The 24,484-nt window shown below is 40.1% G+C and overlaps 1 protein-coding gene across 10 annotated transcripts in view; it reads left to right on the forward strand.

Moving 5' to 3' along the window:
• Positions 1 to 24,484, forward strand: part of CTDSPL (CTD small phosphatase like) — an 80,480-nt gene that overhangs the window by 39,866 nt on the left and 16,130 nt on the right. For 4 of the 10 annotated variants that reach the window (XM_008643115.2, XM_017746737.1, XM_017746738.1 and 1 more), the window contains exons 2-5: positions 6,771 to 6,925; positions 13,396 to 13,428; positions 17,013 to 17,066; positions 20,204 to 20,305. In XM_008643115.2, the coding sequence (XP_008641337.1) occupies positions 6,771 to 6,925; positions 13,396 to 13,428; positions 17,013 to 17,066; positions 20,204 to 20,305 (344 nt within the window). The remainder of the gene's footprint in view (positions 1 to 6,770; positions 6,926 to 13,395; positions 13,429 to 17,012; positions 17,067 to 20,203; positions 20,306 to 24,484) is intronic. The other 6 variants (XR_001866016.1, XM_008643116.2, XM_017746739.1 and 3 more) reach the window with 3 other exon arrangements.

A 24,484-nucleotide genomic window follows, 5' to 3' on the forward strand; every position in this document is an offset into this window, starting at 1 on the left:
TCACTCTGAAATGCAGATGCCCCAGAAGCCATGGATCTGCCTTCAGTCTTCGGGCTGAGTAAATGCCAGAGTTGGGCTCTGACAGATGCATGTATGTTTACATGATCTTGCCTAGTAGCAGCTCTCCTCACTTGTGGAATACTGTAGAAGATGTTTAAATCATGGCTTACATGAGAAGCTGACACATATATGAAGGTTGTACCATCATATGTATGTGTCCAGCCAAACCGCAGCACGCAGGCTGAAGTGTAGCAACAGCTTTAAGGGTTTGGAGTTTGCCTTGAGATCCATCAGGTTCTTGTCCTGTTCTGAGCCTTTTCATGGCTTCTTATCCCTCCTTGTCGTTTAAGAGGCTTTTGTGTGCAGTTGGTGTTTTTAACATTTACTGGCTACATTTCATGAAGCGTCACAGCCCGTACAGAGACAGCAGTGCTGAGTTCTCAGTCGTGTCTTCTGAAAGTGACTTCAGAATTTCACCACCTTTGATCCTTAAAATATGAGCATGCAAAACCAAGAGCAGGTATTTAATCCACCCAGATTTGAGGCCTGTAATAAATAATTTATGTAGGGCAAAATAAGGGGTTTTTTTTAGCTTTAAGCTACTGCAACAGGAACATTTCCAAAGCTTTCTTTGGTTAGGTAGAGGTCTTTGTACAGCTTTAGCTGAATTGATGGATGAATTAGCATCCATCCTGATGATTTTTGTTCTAGGTACTGTGTGAAATTTTATTTTTGAGGACTTCTGGAGGTACAGAAATGAAACTGTAGTATTTTGATACCCACTAGAAAACTTGTCTTAGAATGGGATAAGCTGTTCTTCTGTCATCATTTCATTTAACGTTCAGGCGCAACTCATGAGCTTGTTTTCCAAAACATCATGGAATGATTTACTAAGAGTAGTGTTCAGTTTTTTCCTAAAATTCCCTAAAAGCTCCTAAATCATATTGATATTTTTTTCAGATCAAAGTGCACTGACCTAAAGAAATTATCTCAAAAATAAAAATAAGTTACTCGGTTATTTTTCCCTCATGTCCCCACCTGCCTTACATATTCAAGCTTTTTTTCTTGCTCATAACTTCCATCCAGAGCAAACTACTAATGGAATGCCTGGGAAACAGGTTGGTGGAGAAGGAGAGTCAAATGCTTTGGAAAGATTTTTATTTCACTAAACTAGTCTGGGATCCTTCCCTTCAAAGTAATAATTTCAGTGGAAAACCCAGAACCTTACTTTTATTTAATTGTGTTGCTGGGGGAAGAAGAGTTGCCAGTTTCAGTTGAAATTAAGGTAATTCTGGGATATAATATGCTGAATTTAAGCAGAGCAATTTGCTTGGGCTATACATGTTTGAAGGTTAAACCAGTTGTGGGTGGTTGTTTCAGGTATTGTGACAGTGCTTTTATTGCTATATTTTCTGCAGAGTTTACATGAGAGGTGAAACCTTTCAATGATAAACTGCAAATGGCATTTTAAAACTAAAGGTACGAGAGCACCACATGCAGATCTGGCACTAAGGGTTGTAAAACAATTTCTGTCCTGGTTAGTACATCACAAAAAGAGGAGCTGTATCAGCAAGTTGATGGTTTTCTCCTTAACTGTTTCCATCTTGAGGCGTGTGGGATATAAAATTTCATTTTTCTGAGAAGATCAGATACAGCCTTTTACAAAGTTGGAGAAATTAGACATTTCTAATCATGTATAGATTTTAAAACTGCTTCCTTTGAAGAAAGGCTTTGTTTAATATCACTTAATTCTGACTCGCCTCTTTCCGTCCTGTGTTACAAACTAACTTGTGGTGAGAGCTCCCCATACCCAGATGTTCATTTTATTCATTTAGTGAGCTCATCTGTAAGCGAGGAAGTCTCTTCATTATCCAGTTTCATATTATTTGGGAGAACTGGATATTGCATTCATTTAATTAGGAAAAATTCAGCGGTAATTAGCTTGTTCCTGGCTGCAGAGGAATGGGCTTGGAGCCTTCCAGTCATCCCGAGGTGGCTTCCTGCAGCAGCGAGGGGTTTGTGGTACTGTGGCTGCACAAGAATCTGCTTTTGTAATTTCACATCTCTACAGCGAGATCTGATGGGGAAAGCCCTCAACTAAACTTTTTTAGAGTACAGTACATGAGGGAAAAAGCTTTTTTTTTTTTTTTACTGTGTAACTTGTGCTGTTGCTGGAACTGTCCTGGTGGGAGAGCAGCACAACCCTTCTGCCTTCCAGAGGAAGCTTTGTGTGAAAGGAGCTTGGAGAAGATGCTGTAGATTACTTCTATTAGCACCTCTTGTATTAATTTCTGCTATAACATTTGTGTTATTGTACCTGTGTGTGTTAATACTTGGGGTTTGTTGTGGACTTTTTCTCCCTGTTCTCTTGTAAACCACCCAGTACGGCTCCATACCTCCCATTTAAGCTTATGTGACTGCAGGAATTTATTTTAAAACTTGGCCTTTATCTTTCCTTGAGCCCCTCCCCAGTGCTGTGGGTTTGTTAGGACTTGCCAGAAGACTTCCATAAGCACGGTTCTGGGACTGTCTTTGGATTCCAGACAATTCAGGGATTAACATACCCTCAAACAATGGGTGGCACACGGGTCATGGGCAGTGAGGCTTGTCCTTAGAAATGGCATCTGGAAATTACAGGAGAGACCCTAAACTGGGGCCAGTCTGCACCAGAGTTACTTCCCTTCTAGACAGAAACCACTGTGCTCCTGTTTTTGACCCTGGCTGCAAATAACATTTTACAAATTCAGGTAATTTGACAAAAGTGCTTCACTGAAGGCTCTTGCAGACCTCCAGGAGATCCGTGGCAAAGCAGTGGGGGATCTGTGTACTCTGCTCTTCAGTGCAGCCTTAAACCATATGGAAAAGGAAATAAAGTGATCAAAATTAGTGAAGGAAAAGGTTATTTGTTAGTGCATGTAAATAGATGGGTGCGTATATCTGTGCATCTGTATATAGACTTAAAACCTAACTGTGAAAAGTTGTAGGAAGGCAGCATGACTTTGAATGACTGGCCCTTAAAATAGCAGATGGAATTAAATGTAGATACATGTGACATTTTCTGCATGGGAAGATACAAGAATTCCTCATTTATATTTGCAGCAATGCCTGAAATCCCTACTAATGAAGAGATCTTGGTGGTACAATCAGATCTGAAAAATCACATTAGCCCAATGCACACTTGTTGCAAACCTCAAGTAAGATATTAGGAATTATTAGAAAAGCAAGAGAACAAAGCATTGCGTGGGTGTATAAATTCATGGTGGGATTTCTTCCTTTCATCCTGGATGTTGTGTGTGCTTCCAGTCCCTCTCTTCCTGCTTCAAAAATACAAATTAGGGACTGCAGGAAGGTAAGAAACAAGGATGCTCAGAGTTCTGAAGCAGCTGAGCTCTTGTCTGAGCCGTGGACCTTCCCGCTACACGATACTTTGGGCTCTAAAAGTTGGTGTAGGTTCAGAAAGTGGGGCAAAGCCAAGAAGGAGGAATTTGTGGAGGATTATTGCGCACACATTTGGTGTGTTCAGGTGGGGAGGTCCTTAAACTGCACTTGGAGGGAACCTGGGGTGGTGGGAGGGAAAGCATCTCTCCAGGCTCACCCTGATCCTTTCTTCACCCCTCCTGCAGGCACCTGCTGCTCTGTTTTCTCTGCTTTCACAGAGAACGTATTTTCATCTTGTGGAGTTGTTCTGCCTGGGCTTTTTTGGGACACGGTGTTGAGGTGTTCCATGTGCAGGGTTTGAGATGTAAAATGTCACTGAAAGTGTCCTCAGCATTCAGTGTGGTGGGGTAATGATGGCTTATTGTGTCTGGGGAGGGTGTAGGAAATCAGCTCCAGAAACTGAGGTTGTAACTTCCAAAAGGCGGAGGAGAGGAAAGAAAATGTTCCTTAAATTCCATGTGCTGGATGTTGCAGTTTTGATAACTCACTTTACCCTTACAGTATCATTACTGCCTGGTCTCACCTATGAGCTTTTAAGGAATGCTGGATTTTGTCCTCAGCAGTTCTTTCTCTTTAAAATTTGCTGCCATCCAGAGTACCTAAATTTGTGTTAGTCATTCAACATCAGTGCTTCTTTGCACCTTTATAGTTGTTCTAGTGGTGCTGTCACTGCTTCAAGGAAAGCAAATCCAGCAAACAGTGCACGGATTGCAGGTGGTTCAGGGTAACTAAGGAAGGAGAAACTATTTTCCATGATGCACAGCACTGTCAGGTTGCTAAACATGAGCTAACGGGTGCAAATATTTTCTATATATGCAGTATTTGTATTTTAATGTAGCACAGCACATAAAGCCGCCTGAGAACTTCTGTTCCTTACTGCATCCAAAATTATCATGTATTAAGTCACTGTAAAGCCTCTATAATAGCTTTATAAAATCCCTTTAAAACAACATCTAAATTAGCAGAAAGACCTGTTTGAAACAGCACTGTGTTATGAATGGCAGAATTGTCAAGACTAAAAACCAAGATTAAAATCCAATGAAGGATTATTTTTCCTAGTAAAATGTTTCAGTAAGTGAAAGGGAGTGGCCAGATTTCGAGTGTATGCTTGGATCCAAGTGTTCTTAGAAGGTTTGGACCAATCAGTATTTTTTGTCTAGAGATTTTTGAACGTTTATTTAGAAAATTTACTGTCTCTTTCTATAGTAAGTAGAGAAGATACAAGTATTAGTTCTGAAATGGTTTTGGTGTTTCATTGATCTCTTGTGCTGAGGCTGCGAGGAATTTAAACAGCCTGCTGTAATTGATACCTGCATTCAAATGAGATAATTTGCCCTCATATTTTTAAGTAGAGGCTGAAATCAAGCCAGAAATTATTAGGAAGGTTTCTGTGGCAGTAGCTGTAGGCAGCAGGACACGCAGCATTGTTCCTCCCGTTCTAATTTCAGCGTATTTCAATTTTTAATGTCGGAAAGGAGTTCTCCTTGCCAGGGTTATATTGCAACTAACTTGCTTGTGCTTGCAATACCATTTTTTCTGAGTGCTTTGAAAATGTCCTTCCCAACTGCCCAGGTTTCCTTTGGGGATTTCTAAAACTGTATTGTTGCAAATAGAGTATGACATTTTGAGAATGAGTCTTTTACTGTAACTTGTAGCACTGGTGGCCAGAGTTCTGCATGTGTTTTCTGTTTAACTGGAGTATTGATAAGTGGTGTTGGATTGGTTTCAGTTTACAGATGTCTTTTAAAGTAATGAAATACTTCCTTGAGCACACAAATCTCTGCACAGTTCTGACTTTATCCTGCTGAGTACTTTTTAAATTGGTGGAAGTCTATAAAACCCGTTTAGTTTTTGATATTGGTACACTTTGCTCTTAGTAGCAATTAATAACTGAACCTGGGCAGTGATTACTGCCTTAAAGTGGAAAAGTATTTTGGCAAATATGGAAATCATAGAATCCTAAAATAATTTAGGTTGGAAGGGACCTTAAATATCATCCAGTTCCAACCCCCTGCCATGGGCAGGGACACCTTCCACTATCCCAGGTTGTTCCGAGCCCCATCCAGCCTGGCCTTGGACACTTCCAGGGAAGGGGCATTCCCTGCTTTTCCATCTTTCTTGTCAAAGCACACGTGGGGACCTGCACACCTTCAGAGCAAGATGGAATCCCCTCACGTCTTCCAGGGAGATCTGTTCCATTCCACGCACAACCCTTCTTCCACTGAAATTTTCTTTATATATTAATAATTGTGTTGCTTGTACTTCTGTAGCCGATCTCCTTGATTGCACTGTCAGGAGGAAGGTGGATGTGTGTGGAAGTTCCTTAATGATCTGTGAGGGGAAGAAAGATGGAGAATCAAATTTTGATGTCCGTGATGGGACTTACTAAGAATTTCACTTACCTGTAGCTTTGGAATGAGGAAGTGTTTGGTTTCCTATCCGACATAGGAAACAAATAGTTCTAAATAAGCATTATCTAGAAGCATGACAATGGATCATTAAAATAGTTAGTGAACAAATCAAGTATTACTTAAAACATTCTAAACCTTTTCTCCAGCTCTTTTACTTTATTCTTTTTTATTTTAATGTGTGTTCAAGAGTTTTTTTCTTCGGGAAATCCCTGGATGTCTTTCATGCATTTCTTTTCTCTAAACTATTGCTTTTAACTACAGTTGTCATTCTTTAGAAATGCTACGCTTGCTTTCATTCAGCTGTATGTAATTTTTTACCATTTTAGGGTTATTTTTATCCCAGTAGACCAATAAGTAAGTTGAAAATCAAGGCCAGGGCTCTTGTTTCCTTAGTACCACCCTTGTTCCTGCAGCCTCTATGCCGTGTCTTTGGTCCTCCAGCAGTGCTGTCAAACAGTAACAAGAGGAAACTCAGAAACGTCTCAGAGCTTTTCCTGACCCTTGCAGGACTTTCACATGTTCCACACGTGATTGTGTAGCTGTGTAGAAACTCTACAGTAGGAATTTAGTGCGTCTCTGGTGTTTAGATCTCTTTGCTTCCTCAGTCCAGAGACACATTTTAGCAGCGAGTTATTTTGTGTAATTACAGTATTCACCTTGGATGTTACTTGGAAAATTCTCTGTGTTGTCTCAGTGTGATTATGCAGTTCCAGGTTGTCGCTGTATGAGTCTGACAAGGGAGAAAATGAGTGGAAACAGAAGAAAAGGGGTCTCAATATGCTGGAAAATGTGTGTAATCTTAACACTTGATAAAGATTTCCAAGTATAACAACCATACATCTTCAGTTGTTGTGGTCTGGAAAACCAGGTCTGTACCACATGAATTTATTTTTCTGCTGTGTGTTTTTTTTCTTTCCCCAGTGTCCCAATGTAATATCAGCTTGAAGAAGCAGAGGAGTCGAAGTATCTTTAGCACCTTATTCTGCTGCTTTCGTGACTACAATGTTGAGCCACCATCTACCAACAGCACCAGTGCTCTGCCTCCTTTGGTGGAGGAGAATGGAGGACTTCAGAAGGTCAGGATTTTGCCTTGTTTTGCTGTCATGTGGGTCTTTTGTAAGTGAGGCTTAATTCTGCTTCCAAAGTTCTGTCCTAACAGGTTTCCCTCATGGGAAACAGCTGTGAGTTACAGAAAGAATTACTGGTTTGGTGGTGGATTGCTAATACTGTCTATTCATCTGTAATACAAAACTAATATTTCTTTTATGAGTGTTGGCACTGTACATTTTATAAGCAACCAACGTTTAAAACCTGATTAAGACATTTAAAAAAAATGGAGACTTCCCATAAAATTTCAGCTGCTGAGTTGTCTCCAGCTTTGGTTCCCTTTCCTGATTACAGGAAGGTTAAAATGTGTTCCACTGGAGCATAGTGGAGCCTTCTGGATTTCACTTTAAATGGTTTTTAGTGACGTAAAAACAAATCAAAAGAACTGCTATTATTTGGACCTTTTTTCCTAAGCAGTCCACTTCTTTTTAGTACATGCTGAGTCCAGACATAGCAGTTTTTGGCCATTTTTCCAGGTTATTAAGTTTCATTTAATGAGTCAAATGAATGGATAGAGATTTTAGATACAAATACAAATAGAATACAAACATTACAACACAAATTAGTATGTTCTTTATAAATCTGGTAACACTGAGAGCGTTTGTGTTAAGACCTGAAGAAGTTCAGTTCAATATGGCAAACATAGGAATGCCAAGTTTTCCATACAGTTTTCAGGCCTTTGAGATGGCAAATACATGTGAATCCATGGTGGGAATAATAGCAGAAATGGAGATTTCTCTGTGGGTTTTTTACCCTTCTGCTTTTCACACAGTTTTTAATGTCTGATGCAGCTGATTCCTTACTTCCCTTGTCCAGTCCGTTTTATTCTGGTTTGAATTTTGCTGGTTGTGTTTGAATTCTGAAAAGCTCAGGAAAAAGAGCAAGGAGATGTTTGGTGGGAGAGAGGGAAGGAGAGCAGATGAAAGTGATGGAGATTTTGAGTATGTGTGGAGGTAAAGTCTGAGGAGGGATTGTACATGTATTTTTAGACTTCTTCTGCTAGCCAAGGTACATTTCGAGTGAAATGAGGGAAATCTAGCCTGGATGTGCTGAAGGGAAAGCTGAGTAGTGTGTAGCATGTATGCACACATTCATCAGAGGGAAAAAAAGGGATGGGAAGCTACCAAAATTTCCTTTCCACTATGCTGGGGAATGGAAAGGAGGCAGGAGTGAGACTGCTGGCAAGACTACATCTGGGAGAAAATGGGAGTTCAGCAGAAACTAAAACATGAAACCGGGTTTGTTTATTCTGTAGAAAAATGTGAGTTAAAATGGTCTGGAGTCAGTAGTTTCCAGATTGCATTTTGCAAAACAATTATTTTCTAAATATATCTTATGCCTTGAGAGGTTGCATGTGTGTCCACACAAGTTTTCATCCTCACTCTGTGCTGCCTCAGTGAGCAGTTCTGAAGTTGTGCAATACTTGTACAGGACACAAATCACAGCATTCCTAAAATTACCAGATCAAAACTTAGGAGACTAGAAAAATTCAAAGAATATGTTGAAGAGACTTTAATTAAAGAGTGTTTCCTTCAGTTGAATGAAATGCACTCAGACATTCATATCTTTTTAGAAGAAATCAATATAGCTAAACTTTTAAGTGGTTCTTGAGGTCAAATAAGTCTATGACATTGCTGTTTTAAATGCAGTGTTAAAGATTAATAAGCTCTACATGTGTTTATACTGTTTTTATTTTGAGTGCTAACACAGTGTAAGTAGGAAACTCTTTTAAAGAAATAAAAAGAGCATTGAAGACTTGAATACGTTTGAATATTGTTACACTGTCAGGCTGGTGATTTTTACCAGGAGAGCTGTTTCAGAGCTGTGCAGGCTGCTTGAATTTGGTGGAGCTAACACTGAGCATCTTGTCTAGACTCAGAAATAAGTAAGCTGGGGGAAGCAACAGTGGGCCTTGGATTCTAAATTGGTGAAATGAAATGTCCAGGAATGACAAAATTGCCTCTCAGGAAAGAAAAGAAAACCTGACAACCCACTGCTTAAATTCCTCTGCTGTTTCATTAAAGCTCTTTTTTGCATTAGTTTCACTGCCAGGTTGGAATTGTTTAAGTTCTGTTAAGCTGCTGCTCATATGGTCACTTAGTCAAATCTGCTCTCTCTTTTATGTGTTATTAATTATTTATCACATCACAGTTCGCTTCTGGCCAGGCCCAGTCAGTTCATGTGTTGTGACCCTTTCCTTGAAAAATGGACAAGGAAAATTGCACAATAATGTCAAGCAGTTACCACTAGGAATGAGTATAAAATGGCTTGGATGTACTTTCCTTACGTCTTTGCTGTTCAGTGGAGTTGGGACATGAAAACTGGTGATAAAGACTTCAGAGGAGGGAAGGGAATGGGGAAAGCCTCTGCTGGTTTCACTGGAATTCACTGTTCTGTGTTGCTTCTGGCATATTCTGAAGCTGATGTGATAAGCCAACTTTCTTTGAATTAGGAATCTTGATTTTTGTAAATGCTGACCTGTTCAAAAGGAGGGAAAGTGGGGGAGACTGTTTTATAAAGTGATTGTAAACACAGGACTGAAATTTTGTTCAGAGTAATTGTGATGTGTGATACAATTTTTATTGTTGTTATTATATGGCTCTAGTAGAAAAAAAATGAAATTGGTGCTTCAGATTAATCAGTGCTTCATGATGTGACTTGATGGTGCTTGGCCATCAAGTGTTCTGTCACTTCTTCATGGGATTGGCAGAAACACCAAACTGAGCATGGTTTTGATTAAACAGTTCTTTTCAGTGCTGAATTCTATTCTGTAAAGTGGGGGGGAGGGGTGGGGAGGGAATCCCAAAAACTTCTTTAAAATATTGAGTTCACTTTTAAACCTTCTACTCACAGAGCAGCTGCTTGTCCAAGTGTGACTCTTAATACTGGTAATGAATGGTCCATTCTGTCTCTTAAAGTTTCAATACAACATTTTTTTCAATAATAACTTGTATTTACTGAAACTGTGGCATATTTGTTTTCCTTCAAATGCAGCAGCTATTCAGCACAGCACGAAGTTGCATTTTAAGATGTGATAACTCTGACAATGGGTATATCAGCCTGCCTGCAGCTCGGATGCTGAGCCAGATGTGTCGCTGGGAGTACACAATGTTCAGCCTTATGAACTCCTTGGTAATTTTTTCCTGCCTCCTCAGCAGCAGGCAGCTCCCCAGCACTTTCCAGCCACTGTTCTTTTTTGGTTAGAGTGTTGGGAGAGGGAATTGTGTTTTGCTTTTTTCGGGATAAAATTCAAATCTCCATTTTCGTCCTTCACTTAGCAACTTGGCTCAATTTGTGTATTTTCTGGATGTAAGGTTTTTCTTCTGGGTAAGTTTGTTACCTGACTTCTGAGGTGTTTGTGGATACAGACTTCATTCATTCAGACTTGAAGGGGGTGTCCAGATAGAGGAAGGTGAGAAAAGCTGGATGCAAGCTCTTTTTTCCCTTTGCTTTCAGTCGTGGTGTGGGTGAGGGAGCCCTCACAAGTCTGTGGGCACTTTGCCATTTCACTCCCAACCCACTTCCACTGGAATCATCCTTGCTTTTGTTTCATAGCAAGATCCAGATCAGGCAGATGGCTCCTGGTAATGAGATGAAGCATGAATGAGGAAAGGGATTTTTATACTTGCTGAGTTAGAGGAGAAGCTCTTGATCCACACTCAATAGGGAAGAACACAGAATTAGGAGGAGGTTTTTTTCTGGGGGCAGCAGCTGCTCCCTCTGCTTTCCCTGTCACTGAATTTCCACCTCACTCCAAAAGTTAGGGCTCCTCCTCCCCACTGCCCCATGCCGTCATCTCCCAGGTGATGCTGGAAAGCTGTGTAGATGCCCTGTGGTCGTGTCTCTGACACTCCTGTCTGTTTCAGGGATCTCTATTTACAACACAGTACAGGAAAAAGGATCTTCTCTCTGTCCCACGTGAATGTGGTCCTGCAAAATGAGAAAAAGCTTGTAGTGAGCACATTCTTGAGGTCAAAGTAGCGTCTGCGTCATGCTGGAGACCTCGAGGAGCAGCAGGAGCGTGGGCTCTTTGATGAGGGCACCATTAATGACAGGCTTTCTGAGCAGACATGGAAATCACTCTCCAATGTGGAGGAAGATAATTGAGATTAATGTAAATCATTGTACTTTTTCTCCTGCTTAGCCTTCACTGATCAGAGCAAAAAAATTCCAGATATTTGGTTCTGTTGGTCATACATGTGGTATGGAAGGTCTGTTTAGAGAACAAAATCCCGTCTCCATAGTTATGTTTGTTCTCTCTTTGCTCACTCATTCTGACCTTCTTTGCCTCCCAAAAAGTCCTCTGTATTACAAGACAGAGTTTGAGGGTTTGTCAAGTCACTGAAGTGTTAAATAATAACTGTACTACTGTTTTTGAAGAACCTGTCATGGTCTAGAGGAAGCTTTGTGCTAAAGAAACTAATAGGATAAATCTGTTACTTTGGTCAGCTTCTTCTCTAAAGTGAAATAGCTCCTTACCTTTGAATACAGACTGTTCTGAAAAAAAGCAAAATACTGTGGCCTGTCACTTGGTGCTCCTTGAGCCCACACATGACCATAGAGAGCATTAGTGAGCAACACAGTGCTGGAAATTGTTGTGTTCCAAACTAAAAATTATGTAGCTACAGGAAAAGATAGGATTTATCATTCCATCTGTATGTAGTGTGGAAAAAATAAAACTCATGAAGAAAAAACACCCTGATTTCAATGGCTGGGGACAAACCAGTTCCTGGGTTGTCTTAGGGATACAATAGGGAAATTTTGGCATTCTAGGAACAGCTTTGTTCTGTTACCAACATCAGGAGCTCGTGGAAAGCCTTCAACAAATGCGGTCATCTGTCATCTCTTTCAAACGATTCTGTTATGACCCATTTCCCTTCCTGTTCCAAGGCATTAGGAAATGAGGCAGGACACTTGTAAGAAGTTTCCCAGAGCAGGCTTGTTTTTAAAAAGCATTTGCCTGTTCATGTACAGTTTTGCTTTCCCAGCAGACTCTTGCAGTTCTCTTTCTGCTTGTTTGTCCTGTTCTCATCACTCTCACTACTGTTTTCATTTTTGCATAGGTATTTCCAGGGTTCCCCTTAAGAAATTCACTTGTTTCCCACTTTTTTTTTAACTTAAGAAATTCTGTGAGAAAAATTAAGCAAACAGTAATGCAAGTCCTTTAGAAACTTTGGTTTTGGGTTCCCATGGAAGACAGTTCCACTAACAGGACATTAACGTACTGAATTAAATTTTTTTCTACTCTTACTGCTATTACTCTGAGAAAAACTTGGATTCTTACCAGCTTGTGTGTGTGTGTATTTTTCTAGAAATCAGGTGCTTTTTACCAGTGCCAAGTTTTTGATAGTTCATGATAGTTGCTGCTCTCTAGTTGCTCCTTCAGCTTCTCAGGATTTTGGGCAAACTTCAGTAAAAATTTCTGCTGAGCAGCATTAAAAAAGAGCACTTTAAAAATAATACTGAATTACTTCTTTTTGTCAGTGATGTGTCAACACTGGTAGACTTGAAAACAAATAAGCAGGAGGCTTCTTCAGCTGGAAGAGGCTGTTCTAGTGTTGAAAACAGCCCTTTCAATAGTTCCTCTGCTGGAGATCAGAGCCTGTGTTGTCCAAATATTAAATAATAAAATGATCCACCCAAGCAACATCTATGCTAGAAGGATCAGCTTCCTTTTTTATGTACTGTGCCCACCAGAAAACAAAGTTGGTTTTGAAGGGTTAGAAAGATGAGAAAACAGAGTTCCAGCTTCAGAAATCTCTTACAAATTTGAGTGCCCCTGTGGCCAAGCTTTGTCCATTTTGGAGCTGTCCTTGTTTCTGGATGCCTGAGGATGAGAAGGAAAGGTCAAGTTGGGCGAGACTTTGCTGCCTTCTTTCAAGTGCAGTGCAAAAGTGAGACCAATGGGAACAGCACTGGTACTGCTGGATGAGGAAAGTGGGATTCCTTGGATTAGTTTATCATCATCATGTCCTTCTCAGACTTTTTTGCTGTTGCCTAAGTGAAAATGCTGTTTTTTCAAGTCAGTTGTCTCAAATGAAGTTGAGTTCAAGGAGTGGGGTTCTGCCCTGCTGCCGGGGTCTGGCTCAGCCTCTTGTTGCTGCAGTGAAAATTGACAAATATACCCATTAGTAGATCTTAAAGCTGAAAAAGTTCCAGTAAATGCAGGTACTTTCTTATTGCCATCTCTTATTAATCATAGCATGGGTTTTATCAGTCCAGTCTCCTAAAAATCATAAATGCCAGTGTACTAACAGATCATTTCAGCAACTAAAATGCAAAATCCTGGTTTTATTTTTTTTTACCCTGGTTTCTTGAATACTTTGAACTTTTGGTTTAAAATGTTTGAGTGCTACATTTACTGCTCCAGACCTTTGTTCTACCCTTTAAAAGCCATTACCCTTACAGTGATTTTTTTTTTTTTTTTCTTTTTCCCCAGGGTGACCAGATGCAGGTCATGCCTATACCAAGTGTATGTATTTTTATCCCTTTTTCTTTTAATAATTTTCATGACTTTTGCTTTGATTCATTTTATGTTGCAGTCTAACAGGTCTGTTTTGTGTTGCATGTTAACAAAAGGATTTTATGTTCTGTCTGTAATGTTGTATCCCCAGAGGTGAGCTGAACTGCATGTGTTCTACAGAGACTGAAAGAAGAGTTTGGGTTTTATCTGTGTTCCATCTGCATTTTTAGCATTTTGAAAACACGTGAAGTAGTCTGAAAGTTGAAGTTATTTTAATAGAGGCAAAAGGTGACTCATCATCACTTTGTGAGACACAGTTACAAAAACCTTTTCCTCTCATTTCCCCCTATATTCCAGTTGAAAAGAAGAGTTGGAAACAGCATAATTTATTTGAAATAAGTCACATTAAGAAAACAGAGCACACTGACTATTGCTCATTACTGCACTTGTTTGAGATGATGCTCTTGGTGTCAGCTGCTGCTTTATGGGCCTTAATATTTCTGTTTATCTTCCCTGGATTAAACTTGGAATGCTGTTTGGCATCTGAATTATTTTTCAAAGCTAAATAAAAGGAAGAAAAAAACCAAGTCCTTCAAACCGAAGCTTTTAATTTAATTAGTTTTCACCTTTTTTGGTCAAAAAGCGGCTCTTTTTTTTACAAGGATGAAGGCTTAGGCTTTGTAAAGCTGAAAATGTCTTTTTTTTTTTTTTTTGAGCTCCTTTGCTGTTTACAATACTTCATCATTGCAGAGCTTCCCAGAAAATAGCAGTGCTGATGTGTGGAGATAATGACCCAGCCCTCTTGTTTGAGATACTTGGTAGCCTTTAAAGACCTGGATATTCCCCAAGATGCCATTCTTTTCCTTCTTTCCCTTCCTTCTCACGTAGCCCAGCATTACAAAACCTCCTGTAAGAAGCCCCCTGTCTGTGCTGCAGAGCAACAGTGCCAGGAGATCACTGTGACTGTGCAGATCTTCCCTCTTCCAACAGCTTTTCTTGGATTTGAGAACTGTTGGAAATTCCTCTTCATTGCTTACCTGTTATTTCTGATATGGCTCATGCATGGTGTGTATGCAGACAGGCATGGACATGCATGTGATTTGTATTTCTGCAAGTCTAGGAATAGAAAACTTCAGGTTTAAATCAGAAAATACTGATTTCCAAACTACTTTTCTTTTTTACATACCTGCCAAATTCTGTTAGGTGACTGTAGTTGCTCCACCAGGAATTATTTGAACATGAAACGTGTTCTGGCTGTGCTCTGACCTGGAATAAAAATCTTTCCCAAGAGTGACTGCAGGTACTAACAGAATAAGAATTGAAACAGAACAAAATTCTGGAAGGATAAATGAGTACAGCTTTGACAGGTACAGAAATGAAATGAGATGCTTTGTTAGAACACTGTCTTTGCAATGTTAAAGCAGTGCTCTGTTAGATTTGGGCAGTGGTAGGAAAATGAATTATTCCAGAAGGGATATCTTTTTTTTTCCTCTATCAATTTTTTTTTTTATTTTAAGCTCAGCTGTAATTTTGCAGACATATATTCCCACCACTAGCAAGGCAGTAAAATTAACTTACCTCTGCAGTCATGACGTAGAGTTCTGAGTGAGCAGGTGACTTTGAACACTCCTTCCCCTTCTCCAGTGCCATCTGATGCTTCTTCTTGCAGCAGGACACGGGAGTGTTGTCAGGCAACCATCGCCCTCAGGCACTGGTGTGACATTTATTCTCCAGTATCAAAGTGCTGCTGGCTCTCAGGAACCAGCCAGCAGCACTGTGTAATCATCTAAATAAAGGCACAAGGGAGCTGCACGTGGGGAAAGTGGTAGGAAAGGAAATGCAGCGTTATGTTAGGAAAAACTCCTAAAATTAAAGTGTCGCTCTGCTGGTCTTAGGAGGGGTGTTGGTCCTGAGTGCTGGAGCCCAAAGGTTTGCTCCAAGACAGTTCTAATTGTGTGTTTCAGTCCCATTAAGGCAGAAATTCTTGATGCTGTGCTACCTAGGGATGAGAACTGGGCTGTGTAAACTGCGTGTCTTGTACAAACCAGGAGAAAAATACTCTAAAACAGACACAGAGTGAGCTTGGTCACAATTAAGTGGACATTTACTTCTTACAGGGCTCATTGCAAATGTCATCACTTCAAGTGTTTAGAGAATTCCTGAGTGACTCAAAAAGAGCTCTGCCCACTCCCCACCTTCAAATTGAAGCCTCCAGTCAAAATACGAGGATTTCTGGAGCTTAATTGTGCTTTTTATTGTGTATTAAACCTGGCAGTGTGCTGAGGTCACCTGTTTGAAAGCTTCCATTGCTTTATGTGCGTTGTGCATTGCTTTTATTTGCATTCATGTGTGGAGTTCAGTGAAATGGATCTTCTGCTCAGTCAGATTTGTCCTGTATTAATTGCACTGAATTTAAAAGCTTGACTTACTGTGAATTTTTGCTTGGTTATTGATAAAGATGACTGCTAAACAGAAAACATTACAGCTTCAACTTAAGTTCTTCAGGAAATAGAAATAGCATTAGCTTGGGGTTTTTTACAATATGAATTTTACCCTGTCTGTATCTCATTTTTGAAACTGTTTCCAGATAAGGCATAGATTAAACAGCAGCATAATTGATTGTTTTCCTAATACTGCAAAATTACTTATTTTTAGGGCTGAAATAAACACAAAATTTTTTAAAAAGGCAAACCCAAAACATTCCCAGCTGACACATTTTGATAGACCTGATTAAAAATCTATTAAATGTAGCTCAGCATACCTGTGCTTTCATGGATTTTTCTCAGCTTTGTTTGGAAAGGAGTATGGTAGAGAAATAGAACCATACAATGGTTTGGGTTGGAAGGAACTTTAAAAGATCATCTCGTTCCAACCTGCAAATCAAAGTAGACCCATAGCAGCTTCACTGTTTTATATTCTTTTGGATGAAGAGGTAGATGGAAATACAAGGCCACGCTCGTGCACCATCTTTAATGAGATGTTGTTAAACTTCTCTTAAACAACTCTCAAATGAGTTGGAGTGTCCATTTCTTTTGTTCAGCTGAAAATTCCACTATTAACGAGTGGTATCAAAATTACCCCTCAGAATCCCTGCAGAAGTTAAATCTCAGCACAGGGATATTGGAGGGGTTTTTTTTCACTTGTCCTCACCTACATGAGATAATTCCTTGTTAGAACTGTTTCTGGAAGAAATTTTGGGAACTGCCTGTTCCACAAGAGGAGCTGGCATCTTCTGGCAGCTGTGTTCTAAGCAGGAATCATTTATCCTCTGTAAGAGTATTTCTGCACATAGCTGCTGGGAGAAGCTGTTATCCCTGCTGAGTGCAGCCCAAAGTGTGAGCTGAGGAGGACACGAACAGTAAATTAATGTGCTGCACTTAGGCTTGACAGCATTGCCAGTACAGAGAGGGAAGAAAAAGGGCTTATTAATTCTGATACTTGTCTCTGTGGGAATACGGGCCTACAGGGAGGAGAGCTGATGATTGTTCTATACAGTGAATTTCTGCAAGATTTGTGTTGACCAGCTGTTTATGCTTCAACCAAAAGTCCTGTTCTCTTGCCGCCACCATCCCCTTTTTTTTTTTTTTTCTTAGGGAATATACTATTTCCACGGGACTGAAGCAGTGCAGCAGTCGTTTCACTACAAGGTCTGTTGAGCTGATCAGCCACGAGACCTGGCTGGAATGCATAAATCCCAAACAGTGACTAGTTTAACTTGTATACAGTTTGTGTCTTGTTGGAATTGAAGACCAAGCCAGTGAGATACCACGTGTTATTTTTCTGCCGAGTTCTGTGGAAGTCTGCAGCCTTTCGGGGAGTGTTGCATAGTAAATATGAGTTGCTGTTAGCCACAATTGAATATTCTTAATTATCTCAGATATCTTTAAAGCTGATATGTGTAAAAATAAAAATAAATTATCAACGTTCCAGAACTATTCACTCTTAACTGTGATGGAAATCTGGTATTTAGAACTCTTCTTGGGTGTGTCTGCATTAGTGAGAAAATTAAAACACAATGTTGAGTAATGCTTGTTTTTGCCTAAAAGCTTTGCTACCCTTGACAGGTGGAAATTGCTTTAGATCAGAAAGCTTGAACAGCAAAACAAATGGGCTGATACTTTGCATACAAATCCTTTCAAGTTCCTAAAAACCTCAAAACTGCCACCCTTGCTCCCAAGTCCTACACCAGGTATTTAGCAGCCTCACAACTTGTAGTAGTGACTTCAGCTTCAGAATAATTTCCTTATCCCTGTTATATTGTCAGAGGGTGAATGTTTTCATAGTTGAGAGCAACAGAATTGCAGTTTGTGAAATGGAAAATTTATTTCTTCTGATCTTCAGACATGTGAACTTAAGGAAACAAGATCAGGTTGAACTCAAGATGCCAAAGCTTGTAGGAGAGTTGGTTCTGCCCTTGTTGGATCAAGTTAGGTCAGTAATTGCACATGATCTCCTAAAACAAAACTGAAAAGGGAGAGAAACTCTAGCCATAACCAGCACCTCGGTGTAGCTACCACAGGTAAATTGTGCCTGTCCCAGCCACTTCTTTTGAAAGCAGAGGTGCAGGTGGGTGAAAAAAAACAGTCACAGTTTGCCTCACTGTGCAGTCAGGGAATTTGGGTTCTCAGAGATGAAAGTTCTTGTATTTTGTAGTCGTTGGTGTGTGTCCATCCTTTTCTTGATGACAAATGCAGCAGTTTCCAGCTAAAAAACTAAAGGTATCTGTGGGAAGACAGTGCTCGTATTTTCCATATGCATATTTTTATATGGAAGAATTATCTGTTTCCATATATTTTCCATAGATACAGATATTTTCAGTTTGATAAAGGAATTCACATAGCAGAAGGAATTTCTGGCTTTGAACTGCTTGTGCAGATTAATGTAGTCAAAAATTCAAAGGAGATAAGAGTTTTGAGTACAACAATAAACTGAACTATTTCTTTTTTTAAAAAGTATGTTTAAGGTTTTTTTGGGATGTTCCTACCTTTTTTTAGTCTTCAAAGACAAGAACTATTGGAACATGGGTTCTGAAGATTATTGTCTTTAAATGGGTTGGATTTTTCTTTCAGTAAGCTTTTAATTTATTTAGGTTGCAAGTTTGGATCCTTCTTAATATGAAAAACTGAGGTGGGGTGCTAAATACCTTTTAGGCTTTGAATAGGAGGGAGAAACCGAAATTCTTTAGGTCTCGTCCTAGCTGCCAACGTGGAGAGGTGGAACTGAAGCAGTTGTGGGACTGTCCATAACCTAGACAGGTGCTGTATAAATTTCAGCCTGGTTAGGTGGCTGTGGTGGATGGAGCCTTTGCAGGCACTAGGCAGAAGTTGTTTTAATTTGAAGATCGTTGTCAGATGTGTGCTGAGAGGAAATGCACTGAGATAAGTGGTTTGTAGGCAGGGCAGCTTCCAGTTTGGCTGCTGAGGGAACTGTTGTCGATGTTAATTGTAGGGAACAATCAATTTCATTGAACACTCCTAAAAATCCCCCGAGAACTCCTGCTTTAGCTAAAAACACTTAAATTAAGTCCAGAATCTGATTTCTTAGGTGCTTCATTTAAACAATGGCTAATTAGGCATCATTGGCTGGTATCTGTCAAGGTGACACTTGAATTCAGCCAGTGGTTTGATAATCTGCCCTGGCTGCTGGAAGGTGTCCAGAGGTGCCTTCCTCACCTGTGTCACCCCCTGCCTGCACAGGGGTGGCCTCAGATCTCTGCAAGCACTTCTACAAAGGGCCACTGAAAAGAAGAAACCTTTGACAGATGATGAATCTTTACCAGAGCAACAGTGAACAGATAAAAAGATAGGAAAAGAATGGAGTTGGAGTTGTGTATCCAAGTCTAAATTAATTTCATTTCCTCTCAGTCTCTGGCTTCTCCCTATTCATACTTTACTATAAAGCTAATCCTTTTCCTTCATCAAAAAAACCCCTGAGTGGCAGCAGTGTTTCAGCACCAAATGGAAGAGTTCTCTCCCAATTCTGTGATTTCAGAAAGTATCCAGTACCAAAATCTAAAGTAACTTATTTTTATTGCAAACTGGGACGCTGAAGTGGGAAATGACATGAAGAATATGGGGCTGTCTGCATTGCTCTCAGGAGAATTGTCAGTTCATGGGATTGGTGCCATTTTTAGTAAGGGCAGTGCTGTAGAAGAGCCCTGTTCAGGTTCTTCACTGCAGTTCTAATACCTTGACTGGGAGCATAATTCACACAGAAGTGGATCACCACCCTCATAACTGGTAAAAATAAGAGTGAAGACATGTCCTGGAAGATTAAATCAGGAATGTTGTCTTCCATCAGGATGATTGCTCCATTTCAGCATTTTTCATGGCAAACAGAAATAATGATTTGTGCAAATGTCCATCAGCCTGATACAGTTGGAAATGGCATTGACTGGAAGTAGGATAACAACAGCAACCAAAACCAGGCATTGGGAGAAGAGCCACTGGAAAAAGATGTTGTATCAAATATCCTGGTTTTCTGCTTTTTTTTAGCTGGTGGTGGTCTTTTACCATTTTAATTTCCATTGCTTTGGAGGTCATTCTAAACAAGCCTCTCATTTGGAAAATAATTTTAAAAAGAAAAGTCTTTGTATGGGTATTGCAGTTGCATGAGCCATTAATATCCATACATGTCCTTGGGATGAGCCCAGAAAAGCATTTGATTTCAAGTCACGTATGCCAGCTCCCAGTAATTACTGGAATAGTAATGTTGACAGAAGGGTGCCCCTTCCATAGAGGTTTTACTTTTTTTTGTTGTCTTCCTCTTTTCTTTTCATTTATAGCCACCAGCTAAATACCTCCTGCCAGAACTGACAGCATCAGACTATGGGAAGAAGTGTGTGGTCATTGATTTAGATGAAACTTTAGTGCACAGTTCATTTAAGGTAAGTAAATTCAAAAGGGATCTCTTGCAGCTTGAATCTGTCAGTGAATGCTGGAGGAACTGTTAAGCCTCTTAACACTTGAACTCCTCTCACAGCCTCTGCCTGGGAGTCCTCATTGCCTCTCCTATGATTATTCATCCTAATTTAGCTCTCCGGGGAGTAACTCCAGAGATTGCTGGTTTTATTTTGGTTTTTTGAGAAAATCACACTGACTGCAGCAAGGCCTGGAATAGTTACTGACTTCATGGCTTTAAATATTCCAGCAAGGACCTGTGTTTTGAACAGGTACAAAATTTGTTGCTTTGAAATTAGGGGTTTGTTTTTGCAGTTTAAATGATGCCAATAGGTAGAGTAGGAGAATGGAGAATCAGCACAGCTTTATGCTAGGTTACATGTGCCTTAAACCAGGAGATTTTGGGCACCAGTGGTGGCTCTTCTCTCTTGCTGGAAGATGTTGTTTTCCTCAGGTCAGCCTTCTGTCCTGATCACAGTCAGTGTTTTTAAGTGTTTAGTTTTCAGAGCAGGGAAGCAAATACCATTTAGTTGTTGCTGATGAGTCAGTCACCTTCAAGGGGCAACTTCTATAACCCTTCAGAGTTCAGCATGGGGTGAAGGTACTGGTGGTTTTCCTGTTGTTTAAGTAGGGCTGAAATTAGGAGGCTTCAGAAATACAAAATCTAAATTGGCTCAGGGTACTGATAGCATTTCTGATTAGTACATCTAATAGTGATAAAGTATCTGCTGGTTTTATACATTGATTGGAGAATTTATAAGAATTAATAATGTTACCTTACTGCTACCAAACAAGATTAGCCACCCTTACAATCTTCTGGGTGCTTGCACTCCATTTTCCCTGCAAGCATCAACTCCACTTCTTATCCTTCACTTCTTAGTTGCCAGTATTTAAAATGCAAACTTGTAATTCATGTTGTGGTTAGAATTTGGCAGCAGCCTCTCTTTGTTGACTTAAAGAAAACCTTATATGGAGATACTAGAACAAATATTCCTGTGCCTCAAACTGAAATGAAGAATTTTTTTCTCTGTCTTTATTGTGCCTGATGTTATAGAAAATTTATGATGGTGTGCAGGAACCTCTCAGCCTCAGTGCCAGATTTGTCTTCTGTACCCAGGCTGAGCTTGCCCTAGAGAACTTTTCAGGGAGATAAAAACCACAGCTGAATTGGGAAGTGAGAAGCCTTGCCTTCCTGTTTAAACAAGAGTCAAGAATAGGAAGGGAAAGCTGAATTTAAAAATCTAATTGTGTATAATAAAAATGAAGCATTACACTTAGTGTTACCTGAAAGGTAAAAACACAAGTTTGCTTTCTGAGTGTTGTGGGTAATTTTGTACTGTGATTTTTTCCTGGTTTTTGAAACAAAATGAGATTCGGTTTAGGTGGTTATTAATTTTTTTTTTGGACCATTTTAAAGAACTGCATGTTTAATGGTTGGCACAGTTGTAAATCTCTCTTGTAGGACTGAGGTTTGCAGAGTGTTTCTTAGCAGGCTCCTTTTAATCCTCCCATTCATTCAAATGATATTTAATGGGTATTTAAATGATGTTGAGTAGATATTTAAGAAAGACCAAAAGATTTTTCTGCTTGATGATGAGCACTGAATAATGTTTTGTGTGAGGGAAAGAAAACTGGTTCTTTTCTGTGTGAGGTCGGTAAAGTTGGGCAGATGTTGGAATTTCTGCAGTATTTGAGTCTTAGGGCTACGATGTTATTTCAATATGAAACCCTGTGACTGGGGGTGTGTAAGAGAAAACCAAGTGCTGGAGGAAATGAATTTAGTTCTTTAGTGGCTGGCACTGTCCAGTGGTGCTCTTTGGGTTTTGTTTCATGACGGGAAATTCTTCAGGTGAATTAAGACCATGAATTGACATCAAATAAAATGATACATTCCAGGAGAGCAGGGGCTTGAACACCTGTGTGCACCCTGCTCTGCCTGGGTAGTCAAGTTACTTCTGTAGTTTTTCAGTTTGTAGGGGTTTGGGGGTATTTTGGGGGTTCTTCTTCCATTAAAACATGTCTTCTCTAACCAGGCAGGTCCCCACTTAAAAGCTGGAAAAGCATACATAAATTTGAGAGTTTTAGTACAAAAGGCTTTATTTAAAACACTTGATATTTTAGAATTCGTAATTCTGTTATGAAATAGGCTTCGTATTTCAAATGCAGATTACATGGTTTTTTGACACAACCAGAGAGGCAGAATATTTAAAGTGCTCTTTATGAAAGCAGCAACATCTGAAGGAGGGTAATTCTCATCTTTTTATGCCCCTGCATATTTGTGAAGCTTTAAGGAGGTACTAGTCTTTCATTCTAGGTGCATATTAATGGAATAAAGTTTGGGGTTCTTTGGCAAGAGTAAAAAGGGAATAGATAGACAGGATAGTTATCATTCCCATCATAAAACAATCATAGAAGCAAAAAATAATTATTAAATCAAGGAGATGTAAACATGGTTTTGTATAAAAAGTATTAAACCACATGCAAGCCTGGAATGCAGTCCTATTCAAAACTGGCAGTGAAACACTTCTAGAACATTTAAAATGTTGAAAGTTTTTGGTTTGTTTTTTTTTTTTTTATTAAATAGAAACGGTTCTAACTGAGCTGAGGATTTTCAGTGGAAATGCATTGCCTTCTTCCAGGCTCTGTCTCTGTGGTTCCCACTGGAGGCACAGACGTGCTTCACATGCACAGCCCCACAAACCTTTAGCCAGCAAATTGCTGCAGACTTTTCTCCTCTTTTCCCTCCCTGAGGAGACCAGAACCCCAGTCCGTGCTCCTTTTCTATCACCAGTGCCAACAAGAAAGCAACATAATACGTGAAGTGTAAGTGGGGGAAGCAAATTTGTAGTTGGGAGTAGTTTGGTCAGTGTTACAAAGTCTGAGGGTGAGTTTTATTTGTTAGGAAAAACCAAAGTTGCTCACACAGAATGGGGTTTTCTCTGGCATCTGATTGAAGTTGCTTCTGTTAGGATTAAATTCTGTAAAAGCTGTAGTTTTATCGGTGGATTTCAAAGCCTCAGCAGCTTGCAGTGACCTATTCTTTTGCTGCTGCTGCTGCAGAATATTTCTCTTGCTGAAGGGAGTCATGCATATATAAATGCTTCAAGTGTGTGCAAGCCTCTTCAGAGTCTGCAGGGAGCTGGAGAACTGGTGGCTGAGGCTTCTTGACAATTCATTTGGGTTTCTTTTTAAGGTGAAGCATCAGAACTTTTGTGTACCTGTTCTGTGGCTGTTAGAGCTGCAGAGTGTCTTTATCTGAGGAGCTTCATGCAGGGAACAGATGGGAGCCTCCCCTCTGTCTTTCTCCAAAGCAAGACAGGGAAATTGCTCAGTGTCACATAGGAAAAATCTAGATTGATCTGTGTATATTTGAGGAATCCTTCAGATCACACCAGCGCAGGGGTCATCAAGAGGATGGAATTCTCCATCACCAGCTGCTCTGGAGGTCTGGTTGCCAGTCCTGGTTGGTCAGGATGAGAGGATTCCATGTAGCCTCTCCTGTGCCCTCAGATCCAGCACTTGCAGGTGTCAGATCAAACCATCTTCCTTATTTTCCTCGCTCCTGAGAGAGGGTGTTTCCCGCCACAGAAATTCTTGTGGTCATTTTGCTCTGCTGGCAGGAAGGTTGTTTGACAGTGGAATTAGAATCTGGTTTCTCCAGGTAGTGGGATCAAAGTGATGCTAGCAGGTTAATACTGCAGGATCCTCTTTGCCCACCATTTTTTCACAGAGCACCTGTTTAGATTCACCAGTCTGTGATCTGCTTCTTGGTCTCTTTACCTCAGCTGCTCCTCTGCTTTCTTGGCACTTCTTTGCCCCCCTTGAATGGGTTTAAAGTCTGTTTCCAGTCCCACAGACACTTCAGGGGCATCTTCTTGGTGGTTCCTGAGATCAGCCTGTTGACTGATCCAGAAAACCAGGTGGGAAAGTCTGTATGAATCTCACAGAGCTGAGTGAAGATGTTTTCCAGCCTTAGCTTGGTAATACCAGTTACAGACTGGGCTCTTATCCATGAAAGATAGTGGCTGTTAATTAGTCATGTTAAAACTGCATTTGGCAGCTCTGCCTCGGCCATTTCCAGGCTGCAGATGATGGAATGAGCTCCAAGCTCCAGCCAGGCATGTTTACATGGCTTTTTTTTTTAGAGTGGACAGAGTGCATGAGCT

The sequence above is a fragment of the Corvus brachyrhynchos genome, unplaced genomic scaffold, assembly GCF_000691975.1.
Source record: "Corvus brachyrhynchos isolate BGI_N302 unplaced genomic scaffold, ASM69197v1 scaffold18, whole genome shotgun sequence".
Lineage (NCBI taxonomy): Eukaryota > Metazoa > Chordata > Aves > Passeriformes > Corvidae > Corvus > Corvus brachyrhynchos.